The 20,760-nt window shown below is 41.6% G+C and overlaps 1 protein-coding gene across 1 annotated transcript in view; it reads right to left on the minus strand.

Annotated features, from left to right (window-relative positions):
• Nucleotides 1-20,760, minus strand: part of DPH6 (diphthamine biosynthesis 6) — a 145,019-nt gene that overhangs the window by 73,907 nt on the left and 50,352 nt on the right. Inside the window, exons 5-8 of the mRNA XM_089671289.1 lie at nucleotides 20,458-20,576; nucleotides 17,363-17,424; nucleotides 17,052-17,146; nucleotides 1,239-1,326 (exon numbers count right to left, since the gene is read on the minus strand). Coding sequence (XP_089527415.1) covers nucleotides 1,239-1,326; nucleotides 17,052-17,146; nucleotides 17,363-17,424; nucleotides 20,458-20,576 — 364 coding nt within the window. The remainder of the gene's footprint in view (nucleotides 1-1,238; nucleotides 1,327-17,051; nucleotides 17,147-17,362; nucleotides 17,425-20,457; nucleotides 20,577-20,760) is intronic.

Here is a 20,760-nt window from a genome sequence, read left to right on the forward strand (position 1 = left end):
TATTATACAGTATTTATATAGCGCTAAAAGGTTTGCTCAGCGCTGTACATTATAGTGGGGGACAGAACATGAGACAATACAGTAACAAAACAAAACACGAGGGGTTCAAGGGCCCTGCTCTTTCGAGCTTACAATCTAGGAGGGAGGGGATAGTGGTGCAGGAGGAAGTGGCTGTGCGGGATGAGTGGACGAGATTGGCTGTTAGGTGAGGGCAGGGTAGGCTTCCCTGAAGAGATGGGTTTTCAGGGTGCGCCTAAAGGTGAGGAGGGTAGGTGACAGTCTGATGGATTGGGATAAATGTAAGGTTATGCATTTGGGGGGCAACAAAAATGCATGCATCATACATATTAGGAGAACAACTGGGGGAATCAATGGTGAAGAAGGATCTGGGTGTTCTGAGAGACCCTAAGCTTAATAATAGCATACAATGCAAAGCTGTGGTTTCCAAAACAAGCAAAATCCTTTCTTGTATGAAAAGAGACTCCAGAGAGAAAGATATCATTTTGCCACTGTACAAATCATTAGTAATACCTCATCTGGAATATGCAGTTCAGTTTTGAGCACCAGTCCACAAAAAGACTATTGAGCAACTGGAGAAAGTGCAGAAAAGGGCAACCAAACTGTAAGAAGCATGGAGGAGCTCAACTATGAGAAGGATTAGCTGAATTTAATTTTTTCTCTCTTGATATGAGGAGATTAAGGGGGGATATGATCAAAATCAACAATTCACTTTAAGGTCATCACAGAGGACAAGGGTGAACTCTTTACATCTGGAGGAAAAGAAATTGAATCTTCAAATATGGAAAAGGCTTCTTCACAGTATAAGCATTGACAATGAGCTGGTTCTGGCCAGCTCAGTAGAAAGGCCTAGTATCTCTCCTAAATGAACATAACTGGATACTAATATTTATAGGTAATGTAGATCCAGGACATATTTAATTGCCTCTTGGGGGATCAGAAGGAATTTTTCCCCCACTGGAGAAAATTAGATCACGCTTTATTGGGGTTTTTTTTTTTTGCCTTCCTCTGGATCAACTGTCAGTATAGGACAATATATATGGAGGTTTTCTAGTTATGTGGGGTTTTATTCCCTCTATTGGTTGGACTGGATGGACTTTTGTCTTTTTGCAGCCAGATTAACTATGTGACTGTGTAACTATGTTAAAAAGACAATATCAAAACACATTTCATTTTGTTCTCAAAGAAACTCCCCTTTAAGGTTTACAAACATTACTCACTTTATCCTTCAAATGAAGCTTCAGCAGTCGAAGATAAGCCACAGGAGCAAAGGCATCGTTAGAATGCATCATCACCTCTGTGGAATCACTGCAGCATAAAGAGACAGAGAGGTCATGAACATGGCTGGACAGCTGTACTGTGCACAAACATGACAGGAGATTCAGGAATGTAACATGACAGTTCCCACTCATAAGATAAATGTAGCTAAACAGTGGAGGTATGTCGCCTCCACACAAAGCATGCCTCATCATGTTAATGTCCACTCCAAGTAGGTTTTGATGTTTTCACTCTATTTATTAAAATCATGCTATGAGCATGTAGCAAAAATCTAAAGGCTCCTATAGATGGCTAGAATAATAGCAGATTCTTTCTGAATTGGCTGGAATTCAAAGGATGGGTGGCCCTGCAAGAACCACCCAGTTTGACAAAAGTCAAGTTAAGAATCAACTGCGCAGGGTGGAAAATTATCCACTGAACAGTGAAACTGCATCCCAGCAAATTCAATCACTTTTCAGCAGCCTCCTTGTATTAAGACGACCGCTAGTGCTGTTACTGTCTAAATACAATAGCCTGCAGAGTCCTAAATCCACGCTGTTAGCAGGCTGAGCAGGCTGGCACCTTAAAAAATTGCTTCTCTTTATAATTAAAGAAAACAAAAATTGTAGGACTCTGAGGGTTACTTCACGACAGGTCAAATAATAGAAGAAATATTATTATTATTAATATCAATATCAATAGTAATAATTGTATTATATGAGTGAAATAGGTTCTTTACAAGCCCTGCAGCAGTAAACTGAAAATCGGCTTGATGAGTTTCAGTGAATAACTGCAAAAAAATTGCAAGAATGTAAAGATATATACTGAAAACTCCATAATCTGATTTTCAATCTAGGGTTCAAAGCAACAGCCTTCTCAACATACGTAACACACACATTTCAATCACAAAGTAGACACATGGGTTTGAAATGATGTCGACACTGAAGCACCACAAAAAGTACATATGTAACATATGCAAATATGTGAGCAGAGGATAGCCAGACAGGACTGAAGGCAAAGAGATGACCTCACAGAGCTGTCGCCTGAGGCTATGAAGGGAGCTCGTTAATAGTGGCGCTATAATTACAGGCTGGGCGAGATATGGAGAACTCAGGAATAACATTCTATAATTAGCCTCAGAATCATGAGAGAAAGCTCAGCTGATTATTAGGAACTGAAAGTCTTATCTGTCACCCATTACTCCTATAAAGATATTCAGAAGAGACTTTTTATATCCTCCAGCTATGAGGTATCCTAATATTGGGACAATCCCGACTGATCCAATCAATGCTACCTGCACCTGCACAGTTAATAAGTCTACTATTTGGGCTAAAATCATCCCCTGAAACCTCCATTAGCAAACAATTAATACATTAAAAAAAAAACAAAGGCTGCTAAGGGAATGTAAATGTTAGAAAAAGTAATATAAATGTTACTTTGTATTAAAAAAAAAACAAAAAAAAACGAAAAGCAAGTTTACTGAAGGAATGGCACAAATGAAGTGATAAGCATTAAAGAACACTTGTACTTTCAAGAAAACCCACAGCCCTACAACAGATTTACAATATGCAGCAAAAACTATCAGTGAATCATATAAGATACTAAACTTTTCTCTGACCAGCACTCGTTAACATTTTCTCTCCTCCATGCAGCTAACATGACCCCAATACTGTCGGAGAGGGGTGAAGGGTCAAACAAGATTGTTTTACAAGTGTCTGATGTCCTTTTATCAACCAATGATGTCAATGGTTGTTCGGAAACCTGTTGCTGTGTGTAACAAAAAAGCAGGCTTGAGTCACCCACTGCCTTGTACACAATTTTTGGGCAATTTGGAGAAAATTTTAGGCATTTTGACAAGGCACCCCTGAAGAACACAGAAGGCACCCTGGTTGAAAAAGGCTGCTCTAGCAAACTGATTATAGTCAGTAAGGCAGCTGCTTACTCCATTAAGAAGTGGAGTGAGGGTCTGTGTCAGCCTGACTATCAATGTCTAAATCGCCAGCCTGACAGACTATGCCCCGTCTTCTTCTCGGAAATACATGGTCGCCCCCATAGGCGATGTTAGATGCCTCAACAACAAAAAAGTTACTAATATTCAACTTTAACCTATGAAGTCTTTCATGCACCACTTGCAGTAGCGATATGTTGCTCCTTAGCTGCTCTTTGAGTTGTAGCAGTATTTCAGGTAGTGGCAGAGCAACTTGAACAATAACAATAGATGAACTTCACCGTTTCCAGTGCTGGGGAATATTGCCTGTCTGACATGGTTCTCACGCTGGCCATAAACAGCAATATACTATATATTTAAAATACTTTCAACCAGTTATCAACTGCTAAAAAAACTATTAAATGAACAAAGGCAACCAACCGCCATCCCTGCCATATAAATGTAAATATATTGTATAAACTGTTTTTGGATTTCTTGAATTAGCTTAATCTTTTTCTGTAGGTTATAAACCGGTTAACATTACTAGAAAAATATTGTGTGTATGCCCAGCATTACTAGCTGCTTACAATAAGATGTATCATCACATTAGCCTTGCAAAGGCTGGACAGGCAAAAGCACACTATCGATTGCATACAATACACCTACTGAAGGCCTGCAGTTCTGCTGCACAGTACTTTCCTTTAATGGACCACTATTGTGAAAAATGTGACACTGTAAGGTTAAAAAAAGTAGCGTATCGTACCCATTATATAAAATTCCACAAGTCTTTACTTTTATTTGTCTCCACTTTTACTTTACATGCAGATCAAACTGTTCAGCTAGTACCTGGGCCAGCAACAAAAAATAGCCCAAAATAAAAGGTGACCTTTGTAAGTAGGAATGGTTTATGTTGTAGTTTGTCCCAACCCCTGTAACATTTACTTTTGCAAATGTGCAAAACAAATATAAATTAAAGAGCTGTGAATTATAAAAAAAACTAAGGTTCATATGTAGAATATTGGGCTCAGTTCACAGAGTTATTTTTTTTGCAATTCTCAAAAAAAGGCTACCAAAATGAGGCATAAATGTGAGGTATCTCATAATGTAATATCTATCTATCTGTAATATCTATCCTGTGGGATGGCTACAGTGGAGAAGGATTAGAACCCCTGGCAGTTTGTATTGTTGTTCCCCCATTAGAGATTCACCCTCTCTATTATTATGGTTTCTCCTTATCACTGAAAGTGAAAGGCAAAGAAATTCCCATATTTTGGGTTGAACACGAATAGTGGAGAAATCTCCCCAATGGGACACAGATGGCAAAAAACTGTCAGGGGTTCCAACTCTCCATTACTCTATCCAAAATGAAAAAGAACATTTTGTATTTAGTTTCACTTTAAAGTAATTTTTGTTGTGATATTTGGTGAACTAATTTCTATATCTTTGGACAGGTCTGTTGTGTCTTGTCATTCTCTGATGTTCTTGAAAGTGTCACTCTGGTATCCATCTGTCAAACCTTCCAATTGATGATACCCCTCTCCTAACAGCTCAAGTTCCACACCTTTGTAAGAATACTTGTCTATACCTAATCCCATTCTGTCTTGCGAATATTTGTGCCAAAGGTATCTCTAAAAATAATTGTGAAAAAGTAAAGTATCTCCACTATATATGACATATGTTCTAACTAGCGATTAGACCATTTTGATATATATGTACATTGTAGTATGTACGGAGTGATTGGGAGTTTGTTTGCAGCAAATAATGTATATGCTTGTATATTCACAAAAAACTCTCTGAAAATCTGGTGAAATGACATGAGAAAATAGACAGATTTCACTAAAATTAATGGGGTTCATTTACTAAAGGCGCACAGACTGAGTACTTTGCAGGAGCAGTTGCTCCAGAACTTAGTAAATGAGATGATGCTGTGCTGGCTCTCATCATCCAATCATGGGCAAGCAAAAATGAAGTTTTTTTTTAAATCATTTTCCTTGCATGTGATTGGGCATTCTTTGTGAAGTGAAGTTTTACCTCATTTCCTAAGCTCTGGAGCAACTTGCAAATTGCATGGTCTATTTGCCTTTAATAAATCACCCCCAATGTTTCTGTGTTTTTCCATATTTAGGTTTCTATGCATTACTGTTGAGAGAACTGATCCAAACAGGTTGAGACTAGTCCAAAATGACTATTATATTTTTACATTCCTTAAATACAGCAAGCCTGGACCACTACTTATTTAACCTGTGCATTTATTTATTTAGTAATTTCCTTTAGTGAATTGACTGTAATGTCATTTTATGATGTATTTGCCAAATGTTTTTGCTTTTTGGGGTAAAAGGGGTCAATTCACTAAGAGTTAAATACCGCATGAATTTTTGAGTTAAAATAACTCATGTGGAATCTATCTCAAAAGTAGTCAATTCATGAAAAAAACCACACGTTATTTACCAAATGCATTAAATCAGGACTCAACAAATGCCAGGCGTCAGGTCGCCATGGCGAGCAGAAATCATGTGCTGGCGCCCAGGCTGCCGCCAGTCCATCCACTGCTGCTGAGCTCCTCAACTTCTCTTCTCCATTGGCTGCATATTACATGCCTACCTTACATGGGGAAGCAATAATTCGGCAGCCTCTCTTCCTCTCCATTGGCTGTAGCTTCCTGCCCCCTTTTGACCCTCCCCCAATCGAGAGGGGAGCTGGGGACAGCGGATTTGGCTTACCGGGAAGATGGCATGGACGTTGCGCGTAGAAGCCAACAGTGAGCCCCAGCTCTGCCTGATGGCCGAGAGTGACCTGGCTGAGCCCTGCAGAGAGGGCAACCCAAGGTGGCGCCTGGGGCCCAGGAGACACCCAAGGCGCCTGCCTTCCTGTGGTCTCTGCCTCCTCCCCTGCCAGGCACCTCCCCCACCTCAATGATTTCATTTGCGCCCTACACACACTGCAGGGTTGGAAAATAGCCCTAGAGCCTCAGCTGCTCCACCTCCCCAACTCTGGCTTTCGGCTTCACTTACTGGTTTGAGGCCATGTGGTAAGGCAATCTATGGACAGGGATGCTCATATAAGGGGGGGGGGGTCTTTCTGATCTAATGGAGTTCTCTAAAGGGGGAGGGGCACTGATAAAAGGGGGGATTGTGAGCTAATGGAGGTCTCTAAGGAGAGGGGTGCTGACAAGAAATCAGCCCCCCCCCCCATTAGATCAGAGTCCCCCTATATCAGATTCACTCCCTTAGAGACCTCCCATTATATCAGAGCCACCTTATATCAGCACCCCCCCCCCCACCCCCCGCACCGATACCCTTTAGATCAGAGTCCCTTTAAATCAGGAACCCCCTTAGTGACCTCCACATTATATCAGTCCCTTTATTTAACCCCCCCCCCTTAGAGACTCCTCCATTAGATGCGACTTTGAAATCATGAGACTTCACTTGAAGTCAGATGATTTCAAAGTGGCATGTCGATGCAACTTGTAAGACATCTGTGTGACTTCATGTACAGATGTCAATGCAAGTCGCATCAGAAGTTTGCAAAATTACTGCAGGAACTACTTTTCAAATTGGTGCAACTCTGGAGTCGGAGTCTCACCACTTAGAGCGATTCCATTGCCCATCATAAGGTACGACATGTCATGTGATTTGAACTATCAAATAGCATGACAAGTCGCATCGGTGTGAACGGGGGCTAATTCTGTACATTTCTAAAATGTTGCCAGCAAACGAATGTGTGTGTTTTTTAGTGAATTGACCTTAAAGCGGAGTTCCACCCAAAAGGGGACGTTCCGCTTTAAAGATTGGTCCCCCGCTCTCCATTAAGGATTGGCACCTCCGGGGAGCGGAGGGAAACGGGTACCCAAATTTGACAGGTACCCACTCCTACTTCCGCTGCGATCGCCTAAGCGATCAGAAACAGAAGTTGTCCTCCTACCCTCCCTCCCCGAAGTCTTGAGGGACACGTGACAGGTCCCAGAAGACGATGGGGCCATCCAGGAAGCGCAGCATTACTCGCGCATGAGCAGTGGGCACCCGGCTGTGAAGCCGCAAGCTGTCACAGCCAGGTGCCCACACTGAAGATGCCGTGCCTGGAATACAGGACAGCCGGTGAATCGGGATGCGGCGAGGGCAACGTGGGATCATGGGACAGGTGAGTGGCTGTTTTTTTAAAAGTCAGCAGCTACAGTTTTTGTAGCTGCTGACTTATTTTTTTACAGAGTGAGTGGAACTCCGCTTTAATGATTTATCTAATTTTTTTTAGCGGTATTTATCTTGCTATTTTAAAGAACTGCAGATTTATCTTACATTTGGTATTTAACTTTAATTAACTAACTCTATTATCTCATGCGATATTTCCGGAAAATGGGTCACGTGATCTTAATATCACATGCAGTAACCTTTAGTGAATTGACCCCAATACCTCATAAAGAGATAGTGAATTGACATTTTCATTATCTCATGAGATATTTGGGAAAAATGTTTTTAGATCACCTAAATACTGCATTCGATATACTTTAGTGAATGGAGTCCATTATCATTATATGTATTATCCCCACAAAGTTATCAGAATATAAGAGATTCGGCAACAGCAGTGTGAGTAATGTTTTTCGAGAACGTTTTTTTGCTATTGTTTGATTATATTATGGTACAGATATAACCATGTACAGTTTGTGTAAAAAAGTATAATTCAATAGATCGTGATCTCTATACACTGTACAAACACATTTTTAAAAACAGAAAGCTGAGGAAGTAATTTCATATCATATAGGAGGAGAGTTGGTAGAATACTGTAGAGTGATCATATCACCAGGGTTCAGCACAGTTTTATCCAGCTAATTAATGATTAAACTTTTGAGTGATTCACAAATAAAGCAGAACATCACTCTCTCAATCAACGACTATTTTTAATCCTTACGCTGCTAGCATTAGTAAATAAATAGACAGGTTAATCATAGTCACTAAACTTTTTTTTTTTAGATTTCTTTGGTTACTTTTTGGTTTATTGGCAAATTATGTCATAAATCCCAGGGGTCTTCAGGATATACAGATATGGGAAAACCCCTGAAAGGGTAGTCCACCTGGACAACGGGGAAGAAACCACCCCATTCACCCTGAAAGACCACATTTTCACGCTAGGGATTTCTTGGTACATAAGGACAATGTAGATGTCTTGCCTTTGGTCCAAGCTCCCAGATACCAAGGTGGAGGCTAAAGTCAACAAGAGTAGATGAAACATTATTGGAAAGATGTTCCTTCAACAAGATACAAGCCCATCAAGGAGAATAGGAGAATGTCCCTGACAGCTAGGGAAGAGTTCTCTGACCTACAAAGTGTAGATTTCTTTACAGACATTTCCTACCACAAAGGTCCAAAAAGTGGACACACTTTATAGAAGGTCATCAAAGCGTTCCATAATGCCAGGAAAAAAAACTAAGATAGATAAAAGGTGCAGCAATCTGAAAAGTAGCAGAAACTGTTGAAGGACGCTGAGGGGTTAGGTCATCGTTAAGAAAGGGAGCAGTAGGAACTGGTCACAAACAATCCTGTAAATTGGGGGTTCCTCCAAGGAGGGGGAATGATGAGGGTACCAACCACCAGAAGGGGTTCAATAGCATCTGAGGATATACCATTCTGCCGAACAAGGAAGTGTAATTCAGGATAGGAGACAAAACCCAACACCAGGTTCCCACCTACACATGACATGGGGGTCACATGGTGTGGGGAATACAGGAGGGCCCATAAAGGCACACTGCTGAATGCAGTAGAACAAGGAAAAGAAGGGGAGCAGGTGAAAATGATGTCACACACAAGAAATAAGCCAATGGGCATAAAAGGATGCCTTGATCAATCAAATGATGGGGAGGAAAACTACCCAAGAACCTGTCTGGATGTACATGCAGTACCCTACTTACAGAAATGGGGGCACACCTTTATTCATAAGGCCAAAAGGTTAGCTTAGGTTTGGTTCTTCGCTCTACAGTTTGAATATGATTTAGGCTCTAAAGGCCTAAGAGTACTTTACTGTTGCATTAGTAAGTACTCGTAGGCCTTGTATTCAGGCAGGAGCACACTCCAGTCAGTTATTATTATTATATGCCAGCGCTGGGATTAAAACAAAAGCCAAAACCAAATCCAGTAATTTGTGGCAGTGCTAATGACTGTGTCAAGAGAAGGCCCGAAGAGATGATGTCTGTTGGAGAGTAAGCAAATCAGATGTTTCTTAAATATCTCACAAGCGTCCAAAAAAACACAGCCAAAGTGCCCTATGCAGTTGCACAGACATCAGTCTCATGCGAGATACAAGTTTTGAGGCTTGCATTAAACCACCACAATTAAAGCACAACACTCCATGTATCACTACCTAGTCTTGGAAAGGTTTTGCCACTAACACAGACCACTAAAGTCTGGAAAGTGCCAGAGAGTAAGAAGGCTAGCAACATTAATTAGATTTTTTCAGCAGGAGGAAAAGGAGTCCAATCTCCTAGGACACAAGCAAAAAACAGGCATGCTGGGTAGAGTAGGGGTTATACAGGATCTGGCTTACATTTTTATGTTTGTAAAGTGTCCTAGTAAAAAGAATTACAGTACATTTATTAGAAGCATTTTTTGTCTACGTTTCAGTGAAGCTCAGTCTATCTTTTTCAAGCTTCACTGAAACGTTGCCAATAAAAACACTGCTGTTTTGATATATCTCCTCTGCAAAACCTGTGAGTGCCTCTGTACCAAGATTTTGGTATTCCCAGATTGGGATCCTTAGTTTGTAGGTTTCGAAGTGCTATGGGAGGGAAGAAATCTCCAACCCAGTGTCCAGATCTTGTTGAAGACCTGCAGGGTGTGTGTCCAAGTGCACACAATCCTTATAATGAAAGCTTGGGCAAAGCTCAAGGCTCCAGCCAGAAGCGAAGTGTGCTCTTGTTTGAAGACAGGCGTGTGTTCTGTCTGGAGAAAGAAGTGCTCTATTCAAGAGACATTTTTTGGAGAGATTCCACACCCATTGGGCTGAGAGAGTTGGGACAGTTGAGAGAAGCCTGGGAGACTGAGAAAATCTGGGAGAGTTGAGGCAACTCGGAGAGTCCAGGGGACTGAGGGAATCTGGAGAGGAATGAGAGAACCCTGGGGTGTCAGGAGAACCCCTACCGAGAGGCCAGTATTGGGCCCATACAGCAGGGAACTGTAACTACAGGCTAGGTGAGCTAGACAGTCAGGAGGAGCTGGGTGAGACAGTCTGAGTGAGCTAGGTGGCTCGGCATTTTCTGTTACCTGAGTGGGAGAATCTGATGTAAAAGACTTTGCTTTGACTTCTGTTTTAAAGTATAACTATTTTCTTTTTAGTTTTGGATAGAGTAGAGAGGGATTAGAACACCTGTACGTTTTTTACTGCTGTCTGTGCCCCCATTAGGGAGATGAACCCTCTCTATTTGTCCTGTTTAAAATTATCATTCAAAGTGAAAGTAAAAGAAAATCCCAAAATTTGGGCTGGCCACAGAAATGTAAACGTTCCAATTAGGACACTAGTTCTGGTGACCTGGATGTAATTTGTATGGATCTCCTCTCACTAACTGTTTTGGCTATGGGACAGGAAATTAAGGTATATAGTTCTACTTTTGCCTATAATTCGACTTCAATAAAAGTGGACTGACAAGAATCTACCACTGGGCTAAACAGCCCCCATATCACATCTTTGCTTACCTAGCTGCTGTTGTCACATTCAAAGTAGTTCCCTTAAGAAGTGATGAACTTTTCTAGATGACTGCGCCACTTGAAATTTGAAAACAGCAAAAAAAAGGCCGTAGGGTGCTCAGTCAGGGAAATACGGTTGTTGGTCAAGTTTTGGAATGGATTTCTGGGCCAAGAACTCAGGAATATTTAACACATGTGCAAGAGCATTGCTGTGGTGGGGAATCAACTTATCAGGCCAAAGCTCAGATCTTCTCCTCCAAACAAATTCCCGTTTGCACTCTGTCCACATTTGCATCCATCCTTTGCATTTTTGGCTGCCCACTTCTTCCGTCATCATGGACATCTTCCCGCCCCTCTTTAAACCACCTATGCCATTCAAAAACACTAAGGTGTACGTTTAATAAACTGTTTTAAATCTTGCATTATTGCTGTTCTCTTAAAGAGTGTTACTAAACCCAGTACCCTGCATTCACTATATCTGCTCTCCCACATTACACACAACGTGGAAATGCAATTATTTTAGTAAATATAAACTGCATCAGCAGTTAGAGCAGTCTTGTGACTTCTATCAGTGTCCAGCTGAGCACTGGTGAATCTTGTAGGAGAAGTTTTCATTCTCCTCTCACTGCCCCATGAGATTGCTTAACCCCTGACCCCCTTAACCCCTGCTGAATGGCTCTGTGCAGATAACATGCACTCTCCCAAAAAAAAGAAAAAACGCTCTAGCAGTACACACCAAACTAACCATGTGCAGAGTGTCCTCGAGGCTGTGTTCCATCAGGAGAAAAATAGGGAATGTGGAAGAAGGAGAGGATCAGAGAAGACGGGATCAAACATCCTTTTTACACAATGCAAAGGAATAACCACTTAGGCTCCACAGTGAGTATAACAAGCATGCTTTACTGCATATACAGACGGATTTTACTGTTGTGGGTTTAGTAACACTTTAACATTCTCTAACACATGCAAGTTTTACTCCTGCTTTGAGGCTGTTTAATAAACAGTGTAGTTTAACTCCAGGTCTGTGATAAGCGGTGTTAGCTAGCAGCGTGTTAACACTGTGTTAGAGAGTGAAGGGAATGTGGGGCAGGTTTAAATAGCTACACAGCATCCATCCTGTGTGAGGAAACCTATGATCCACATTAACTTCTTGCCGACCAGCCACTGTAGAAAAACGGTGGCAGGTCAGCACGGCTGGGCAAAACCACATTTTAAAACATGCGTTTGCAAAACAGGTAGGGGGTGCGCGAGGCGCATGCCCGCCCTACCCGTCCCCCCCATCACGGCCGCGGGTGTCAGTCGCCGGGTCACGGCCGGTCATTACCTACCGTGTCCCGGCGATTAGCGGCAATCATTGACAGAAAGTGCTTTCTGTAAGTCCCCTGTCAGCTCCTGACATGCTGATCCGGACAGAAGAGTTTCTCTTTCTGGATCAGCCTTGTTCCCGTGCAGTACACACCCCCGCCGCCTAGTAAAACACTCCCCTCACACAGTTAACCCTTTCAGTAAATAAAAAAGTTAACACCTTCCTGCCCAGTGCCATTAGTACAGTGTCAGCGGGTTTTTTTTTACACTGATCACTGTATTGGTGTCACTGGGGATGTCAGCGACACCAAGTCAGTTCCCCCCCAGTGTCAGAATGTCCGCCGCAGTCCCGCAGTCCTGCCATAAGTCGCTGATCACCGCCATAATTAGTATAAAAAAAAATTTAAAATCCCAGTATATTTCCAGCCATTTGTAAACGCTATAACTTTCACGTAAACCAATTAATTTACACGTATTGGGGTTTTTTTGTTAGCAAAGACATGTCGCAGAATACATTTTGGCAGAAATTTATGACTAAATTTGATTTTTACATTTTTTTTTACTGGACATGTTTTATAGCAAAAAGTCCAAAATATTGTTTTTTTCCTCAAAATTGTCAGCCTTTTTTTATAGCGCAAAAAATAAAAAACGCACAGGCGATCAAATACCACCGAAAGAAAGCTCAATTTGTGGGAAAAAAAGGATGTAAATTTCATTTATGTACCATATTGCATGACCGCGCAATTGTCCATTAAACTAGCAAAGCGCTGTATAGCAAAAAATGGTGTAAATTGCAGTATCTATACCATAGTTTGTAGACGCTATAACTTTCACACAAAGCAATCAATATACACTTATTGGGATTTTTTTTCACCAAAAACATGTAGCAGAATACATTTTGGCCTAAATTTATAACCAACTTTGAGTTTACTATATATTTTTTATAGCTGAATGTAAAAAATATCGTTTTTCTTCAAAATTTTTGGTCTTTTTTTGTTTATAGCGTGAAAAATAAAAAGCGCACAGGTGATCAAATACCACTGAAAGAAAGCTCTATTTGTGTGAAAAAAAGGATGTAAATTTAATTTGGGTGCAGCATTGCATGACCGCACAATTATCAGTTGCATTAGTGCAGCGCCAAGTAGCAAAAAGAGGCCTTGTCATTAAGGGGGGTAAATCCTCAGGAGGGCAAGTGGTTAAGGAATCATAGGTTATTCCTCAGAACTGTTTAAAAATACAAAATAAACACATGTTAAAGCACACCCTTACTAAAATGTAAAAAGTATATCTATATATTATAAGTGCAAAACCAGTGTGTAGTGTTGCACTGCTCAAACTACATCCTAAACCACTCTAGTGAAAACTAAACTGTTGACATAAAACATATATATGTGCAAAAACCATGAAATAATCACTTGACAGTATAGGGTAGAGATAACAGTCCAGTAAAATATCTTCAGAGATATTGATGAAAAACTGTTTCCTACTGGTGAGTGAGCCCACTATCCCAGTAATGTACATCTTTGAAACAGTGCACCACCGCAATATTCATGATTTTTAGATGGACCCTCATCTTCATGTATTAAGCCGTATACAAAGACAGGTCAAACAGGCATCTCCCCTCTTACTAGAGGTAAGGTATATCCTCTCCTCTGATGATAATCCACCTCTCTTTATGGCCACTGTATCCTCAATGCTATCCCTTGGTCAGCATAACTGGCTTTGCAGGTAAAACTCACAACCATATAAAGCCACCATAGTGCAGCACGTTCCACAAAAACCACAAATAGGTTATTTAAAATTGCATTCACATTTGACAGTAGTAAATCTCACAGAGATGTATAGCTGCAAACTACTGCTGATAATGTAAAGCGTCTCCAGCCGTACTGGCGATGATCCAGTTCTGACATCACCTCTGACCTACTGGAATGCTTGGTACAAAACAACCATGCTATCCAGTTGCGGTGTTGTTCCAAAAATGGTGCATGCATGTCTTTGGTACGATGTGGTGTGATTTCAGCCCATTCAAAATAAATGGGGTGAAAGTGCACCACACTGAATTGCACAGGAATGCGGTGCGGTTCCTGTGCGATTCACATGCAGTTCAGAGTGTGAACCGAGGTTTAGAAAGCGTACTTATCTAACCTACTTGTCAGCTGCCAAGCGTCAGACATGCGAAGACTGGCCATACCTTAATCTTTTTTTTTTTTTTTTTTAGTTTATCAGCAAAGTGAACTAAAAAAAATGACTTGATTCCCCCATCCACACAGATTGAGTGTGTGGAAGGGGGAATGCTTCCCACTGAGCTATTGTGTTCTGATGGCAGGGAGGCTTCCCCTCCATCAGAATACACTGATCAGTACTGCAGGCTATAGCTGGCAGCAATCACACATGGGCGATTTAAATCACGGGCGGAATCGCTGAGACTCTGCCAGCAAATTGAAAATGCACTGAAAAAATGTGAAAATACAAATTAGTGTGTTCAGGTGTCGCTCATGTCAATGGCACCAAAAAACGCGTTGCATTTGTCATGCGAAAAATCGTACTACAATTGCGCCAAAAGCACCCCACATTTTCAGGCGCCATTGAAACGAATAGCACCTGAACACACTAATGCATATTTTCACAATAGCGCGTTTTCAAATCGTGAGCAGAATCGTGGCAATTCCATCCGTGAAATAAAATGCCTATGTGTGAATGGAGCCTAATCGATCTGGAAAAACCCAACAGGGTGGTTGTACAAAAGTTGATCTACCACTCGAATTCTGTACAACCAGCCTGCCCATACATGGATCGAAATTCAGCTTGTCCTTGCTGAACCCGACAAATTTCGATCCATGTATTGCTGACTTAAGAAAGTGGTCCCATGCAGTAGCAAACATGCACCTCTCTGTCATTGAGGTCTACTGCTCTCCTGTTTCTCAGCATAGATGTCCACTCTGCTCATCCATTAGATATGCATGATATGTGAGTGCTTCAGACGTACGGTTCTAGATGAACACATACCCTGCACTGTCAGACAGTGCTGTCCCGAAGCACAGATTGACCACACTGAGCTGAATTATCTTTGTCACTAGATGAACAGTGAAAGTTTGTCTTCTACACTGAATGAAAGCTTTCAAACCTGGCTGGACTTGGTGTTAAATCCAAGGGATTAAAAGTTTACACCAGTGTTAACACTCTTGTGGGCCTAACACAGTTTATTAAACAGGCACATTGCCATACTATCACTGTAGTTCTCACAGAGACAACACAGTAAAGTGAAGAGATGAGATATTTGGTTCCTACCTTAGTTAACACGGTTTATTAAACACCTCTCTAGGGAATTACCATCCTGATTTGCTGTGATAAGGTGTGCTTAACACAACGTATCACTTGCTTAACACAGTTTACTAAACGGACATCTTCATTTCTCCATGGAATATTCACCATGGAGCTAAAGATTCTCTCACACTTTAACCAACTTTCACATAAAATGTGATATTAATCCACTGCTCCAGATTCCTGTCACTTGTTTTCTGCCTACAGATCAATGCACAAATGTGTTATTTCTTCTACATCTCCTTACAGACTGAGTCAACTGGTGTGCAACCCAGGTGACTGCAAGTTAGAACAAGTCAGAACATGCTTGAGTGCGAATGGCTGTGTAACTCACCACCATAGCGCTATGCCGCTGGCATTTCGGGAAACAAATTGTCACTATATATCATGAATAATATGGAAGCCTATCTGACAACATAGCAACCTATCCAGTAACACTTAATCATAACATGCAACTCTCTAATAACTAAATATGGCCATTTGTAATTGACCATTGTAGATGTAATAGTTCAAGTTCATTCATAAACAGACCATGTCCAATACTCTCGTAGAGCTGCTTGAACTCATTCTACCTCTCACTCAATTCAAAATATTGGGAAGCCTGACACGCAAACATGTTCATGTCAGATCAAATATAACATTTCCAGCTGAAACAGTAGGTAATGGGAAAGAGAAAGTGAAAACTGACCCTGCATTAAGCCCTCTCAAAATCTATGGCCTTGCATTCCTTGATATGCCCTCCACAGTTTCTAATGTGTCCGCCGTTTGTAGCTATATTCAGGTATGCATGGCTCTCCATCTATTGCCACCCTCTGATGTGCTTTGCATGCAAAGCGTAATAGTAGGTCGATGATTAACCTCTTCTGAGTGAAACGCATTAGGTTGGTGGCATTGGGTGGAACTGCTATAGTTACCTAAATAGTTCCCCGTGCACAAAAAAGCGGAGTGATTTTTTTTTGTCTGTCAAACATTACAATGGTTACCATACAATGTGCCAGCAGGGGGAAAACCCTCCATCCACCAGCAGACTGAATGAGAAGCTAGCTGTGTATAGCCAGCCTTACCAATACTGTACATACCAGCACCAGCAGTTATTTTTAGGCTGTAGAAAGAAAGAAGCTTAAAATCCAAATCAATCTATAATTCCTCTATATTTCTTCCAGCCAAGGTTCAATACAATAATAATTGAAAACAGTGATTATTAAGACAAGCACAAACCAAAGCAAAAGCTACAAATAATAACTAAAATCCAGTTTTCCCGGTTTAGCAAAAGAAAACAAACGTCTGAACAGTTTGATGGGCATTACTCTTAGATTTGTGTTGTTCTAGGTTTTATATTGTATATGACAAGGTTCCAAACGGATGACTATATGAGTAGCTGGAAATCCTGACAATCCACACTGCCCAGGCTGTAAACCACAGATTTAAAACACGCACACTGGAAGCATAGGACAAAGATTAGGAAGCCTGAAATAATGTAGAGGTGAAAATTATATTACATTACAGTATCATTACCAAAAGATATGCGAGATGTCTATAGCAAGAAAAAAACTTACATGACAATATTTTTTGAAAAGAGAGGGCAATCCAAGGTGAGGGTCTCATATTCTCCTCCTTCTCCACACACATGGACACCATACTGTGCAGAGAGCTGTAAGAACAAAGACCATTTAGGTTCTTAAATTCTAATTCCATGCCCATTGAGAATGGTTCATTGTTGGTATCTGAGTGATGTGCAGCTATCCAGGAACACAAGGACCATCACCTGTTCCAGACTAAATTTTCCAAATAGGGCAACAAGCATGTCATCTCTATAGGCAGATGTCACTATCCATAAGCAAATAGTCCACATAAAACAATACATTACCTGTTTCAGGTAGGGTCTCATCTCTTCCAATGTCTTCCCAAGGTGCTTATCAGGGTCTAATCCTGGAAAAAATAACATGTTAAAAGGTTAGTTGAAGGTGTGTCTGACCAGGCCAGTTACATTACAGAATAGACTGGGTCATACTCTGGTGCCCATTGAACTGAACAGTCATATTTCAGATTGGTTTTCAAAGGCATTTGACAGTCGATGAGGAGGTGATATGATGCCTCCACACTACCCGATTCAACCCTGTAAACGCCACAACCACGTGCACTTTAATGGGCCACAATCGGTGGTGGCACTCCCCACAGAATGTGACAGGTGCAATCATTTTTGCTGTGGGCTTGATGCAAAGCATCACAACTGAAGCATGTAAGCACCTCCCGTCCACTGCCCCGTTTTCTCACAGATTGTGAGAAGCGCTTTAGAATCTTCCAGTTATCACCACACTGACACTGGTGTTATTTTAAGGCGTAATCTTTGTTAATTGACTTTTACATTGAAAATGTTCACAAGATTCGATATGATAAAACTAACAGTGATATAATTGCACTAGTAGTAGAGCTGTAGTAGAGTTGACTAAAGAAAGCATGTCATGCCTGATTTTAACATAAGAGATTTATGAGATAAATAAGGCATGGTGTGACGGGCGCGGGTCAGACCCCCAACCTTCTCACCAAACTCGTGACCGAAGGACTAGGCAATCCAACACCGTGATGTCACGTGTGTAACAATGCCACGCCCAGCTGCACCCTGCACAACAATTTTCCAGCTAATTGGACCACAATCTATGTACCTGCAGCCTGGGAGCGTTTGCTAATGGGTCAGGTTAATTACGCAATTAACCCTTCACACTGCCACCACCTCCTTTTTATACAGAGAAAGCGGAAACTCAGCAATACACTAGGATGATTGGTTAATCGTCGGTATACCGCTATCTCCACGGACAGGTTATACAGAGGGTTAAACACTCATAGTAGAGTTCTTCAGCGGCAGGGATTCGTAAGTTACATTCAAGAGCTATAGAAACAGTTCAACACTTTCAGAAAGTAAGGTTTATCACTAAAAGGTCAAAAGGGTGCAGTAGAAATATTTACAGAAACAATATGTAACATATATATATATATATATATATATATATATATATACAGAGCACAACAGCACAGCAAACAGATAACAGAAAGAAGTTTAGGTAAATAAGTACTTGCCAAATAGATGCCTGGGGTTAAGCAGTTTCAAGTCTGATAAGCTAAAAAGGATGCTGTGTCTCGACTGCTAGTTTCGTTGGTTCATCGCAGGAGACTGCTTCTCTCACTCTGCGAGATGTTAAACACAGAGGGTCCTCACTTCTCTGTCTACACACAAAACATAACAGCCTCTTTTCTACTCAAAACCAACGGGGTGTCTCTTACAAAAGAACCCAATTGCCTTATTTAGTCAAAGGATTGTTAGGCAGGGGCTCAGCATCATACACTGATTGCATTCCTGAGGGAGGGGGAAAGGAGGGGATAACATTAAGACTTCTTAACACAGTGAGGGCCGTGCCTGGCTCTTGTATGCACGATTGCTACACCTCCCCTCTCAGATGAAGGCATATGAGTTTCAAGAGAAATACCAAAATGCAGAAGTTTGGAGCAAAATGGAGAACCGCGCCTTTCCCTGTGTGCATGATTGTGACACATGGTATCAAGGAAAAAACACCAGAATTATTTCACAGGAAAAAGAACACCTACTAGTCAGCCAGAACAAAACTGTTTTTTGGTCTTTAAGCTGTGTTCCACTGTGTTTGTGATACGCAGCGGGTGTCAATGTAACATTAACAGCACCCCAAACGCATCACAATTGCACTGCGGATTCTCCGCACTGGATTGCATGGTACATAACTATGCAATGTGGTTGCAATGCAGCTCCAAAAAAAGTGCCTGCACATCTTTTGGTGTGATTTCGTGCAATTTGAGGCTATTCAAAATGAATTCTAAATGGGCTCAAATTGCACCACATCACACCCAAAAAGTGAAGGCACTTTTTTTGGAGACACACCGCAACCGCATCGCATGGTCGTTTTGTACCATGTGATCCAGTGCGGGCAAACCAAACTGCGATTGCAATGCATTTGGTGTGTTGTTGCCTTTTGACACCACCATTGACACCCACAGCAGATCGCAAACGCAGTGCAATTGCAATGCGGTATGGGAAACGCACAGGGAGCACACTGCATATGTGTGAACAGGGCCATGGATAAGGGGGTACCACCGGTCCTTCTGTAGAGGGCCCAGGCCAGCAGGGGGACCCAGGCAGCTGGGTGAATCGGATGTGGGCAAGGAGGGTAAGTGGCACAGTGGGGGAGGAGGTTGCAATTACATAAATGAATCCCCTGTATGGCTTTCTCTGCAGCAACTGAAAGCTAGCATCTTCTTCTCTCCCCCCTATTCTGGCTTTCAGCTGCTGCAGAGAGAGACATACAGGGGATCAGTTCCAGTAATTTACCAGCCCCTTCCTTTCCTGAATGAACACGAGTGATCGGTCACTCACTGTGCTCATTCATAACTGAAGCATAGTAAACTGTTTTTTTTGCGGGGATGGGGGGCCCTGTTAGGTTGGCTGTATGGGGCCCTGTGTTTGGGGGGCCCTGTCAGGTTGGCTGTAAGGGGCCCCGTGGTTTTTAACAGAAGCCCTGTGTGTAAACTGGGGCTGTGAGGTCCTTGAGGGTTCGTGTACACAGCACGTCATACTGAATGCAGAGCTGATGTGTACTGGGAGAAAAAGTGCATATGCACTAATCCTGACCCATTCTTTTTTCAATGCAGGGACCTTGTGCTGTGATAGTTTGTGCCTTGACACACTGCACTGAAAATAGTGGTGCATGCAGCGGTGTGAAATTACTTAATAGAAAACAAGGGAAATTACCATGTTTTTTGCGCTTGGACTTACCAACAGTCCAAAAGACTGCAAGCCATTGTAATACTGTTTTTCTGCAACACGTAATTGGTTTTACAGTGAAGAACTACATCATCAGAGGTCAGTATTTTGACAAAGCTACAGTATAAGCTACATTTGTTATTTTGTCTGTCCTTCCACTGACAGTTCCCTCTTACCAAATGCAGCTACCTTGATGAGTATGGCTTGCAAACCACTGGATATCATTTCATCCAAAAGGTCCTCCTGCTTCCTTCGCCAGAGATAAGCCAATGGCTGCAGACCAAGGCGCTGACACCTGTAAAGAACAGACAAATAATGGCAACCAGTGTGAAATTAAGTTTATATATCAGAATTTTATACACATACTGCTGCATGTAACATTTCTCAAAAATGAATCTGGAAAAGTTTTCTTGACACCACATACAGGTATGCAAAATGCAGTGGCCCTTACTTACTAAAGATGTAGAGCATGTACACTT

This window comes from Staurois parvus, unplaced genomic scaffold, assembly GCF_062004578.1.
Source record: "Staurois parvus isolate SC_StPar_1 unplaced genomic scaffold, SC_StPar_1.0 ptg000104l, whole genome shotgun sequence".
In the NCBI taxonomy this organism is placed as follows: domain Eukaryota; kingdom Metazoa; phylum Chordata; class Amphibia; order Anura; family Ranidae; genus Staurois; species Staurois parvus.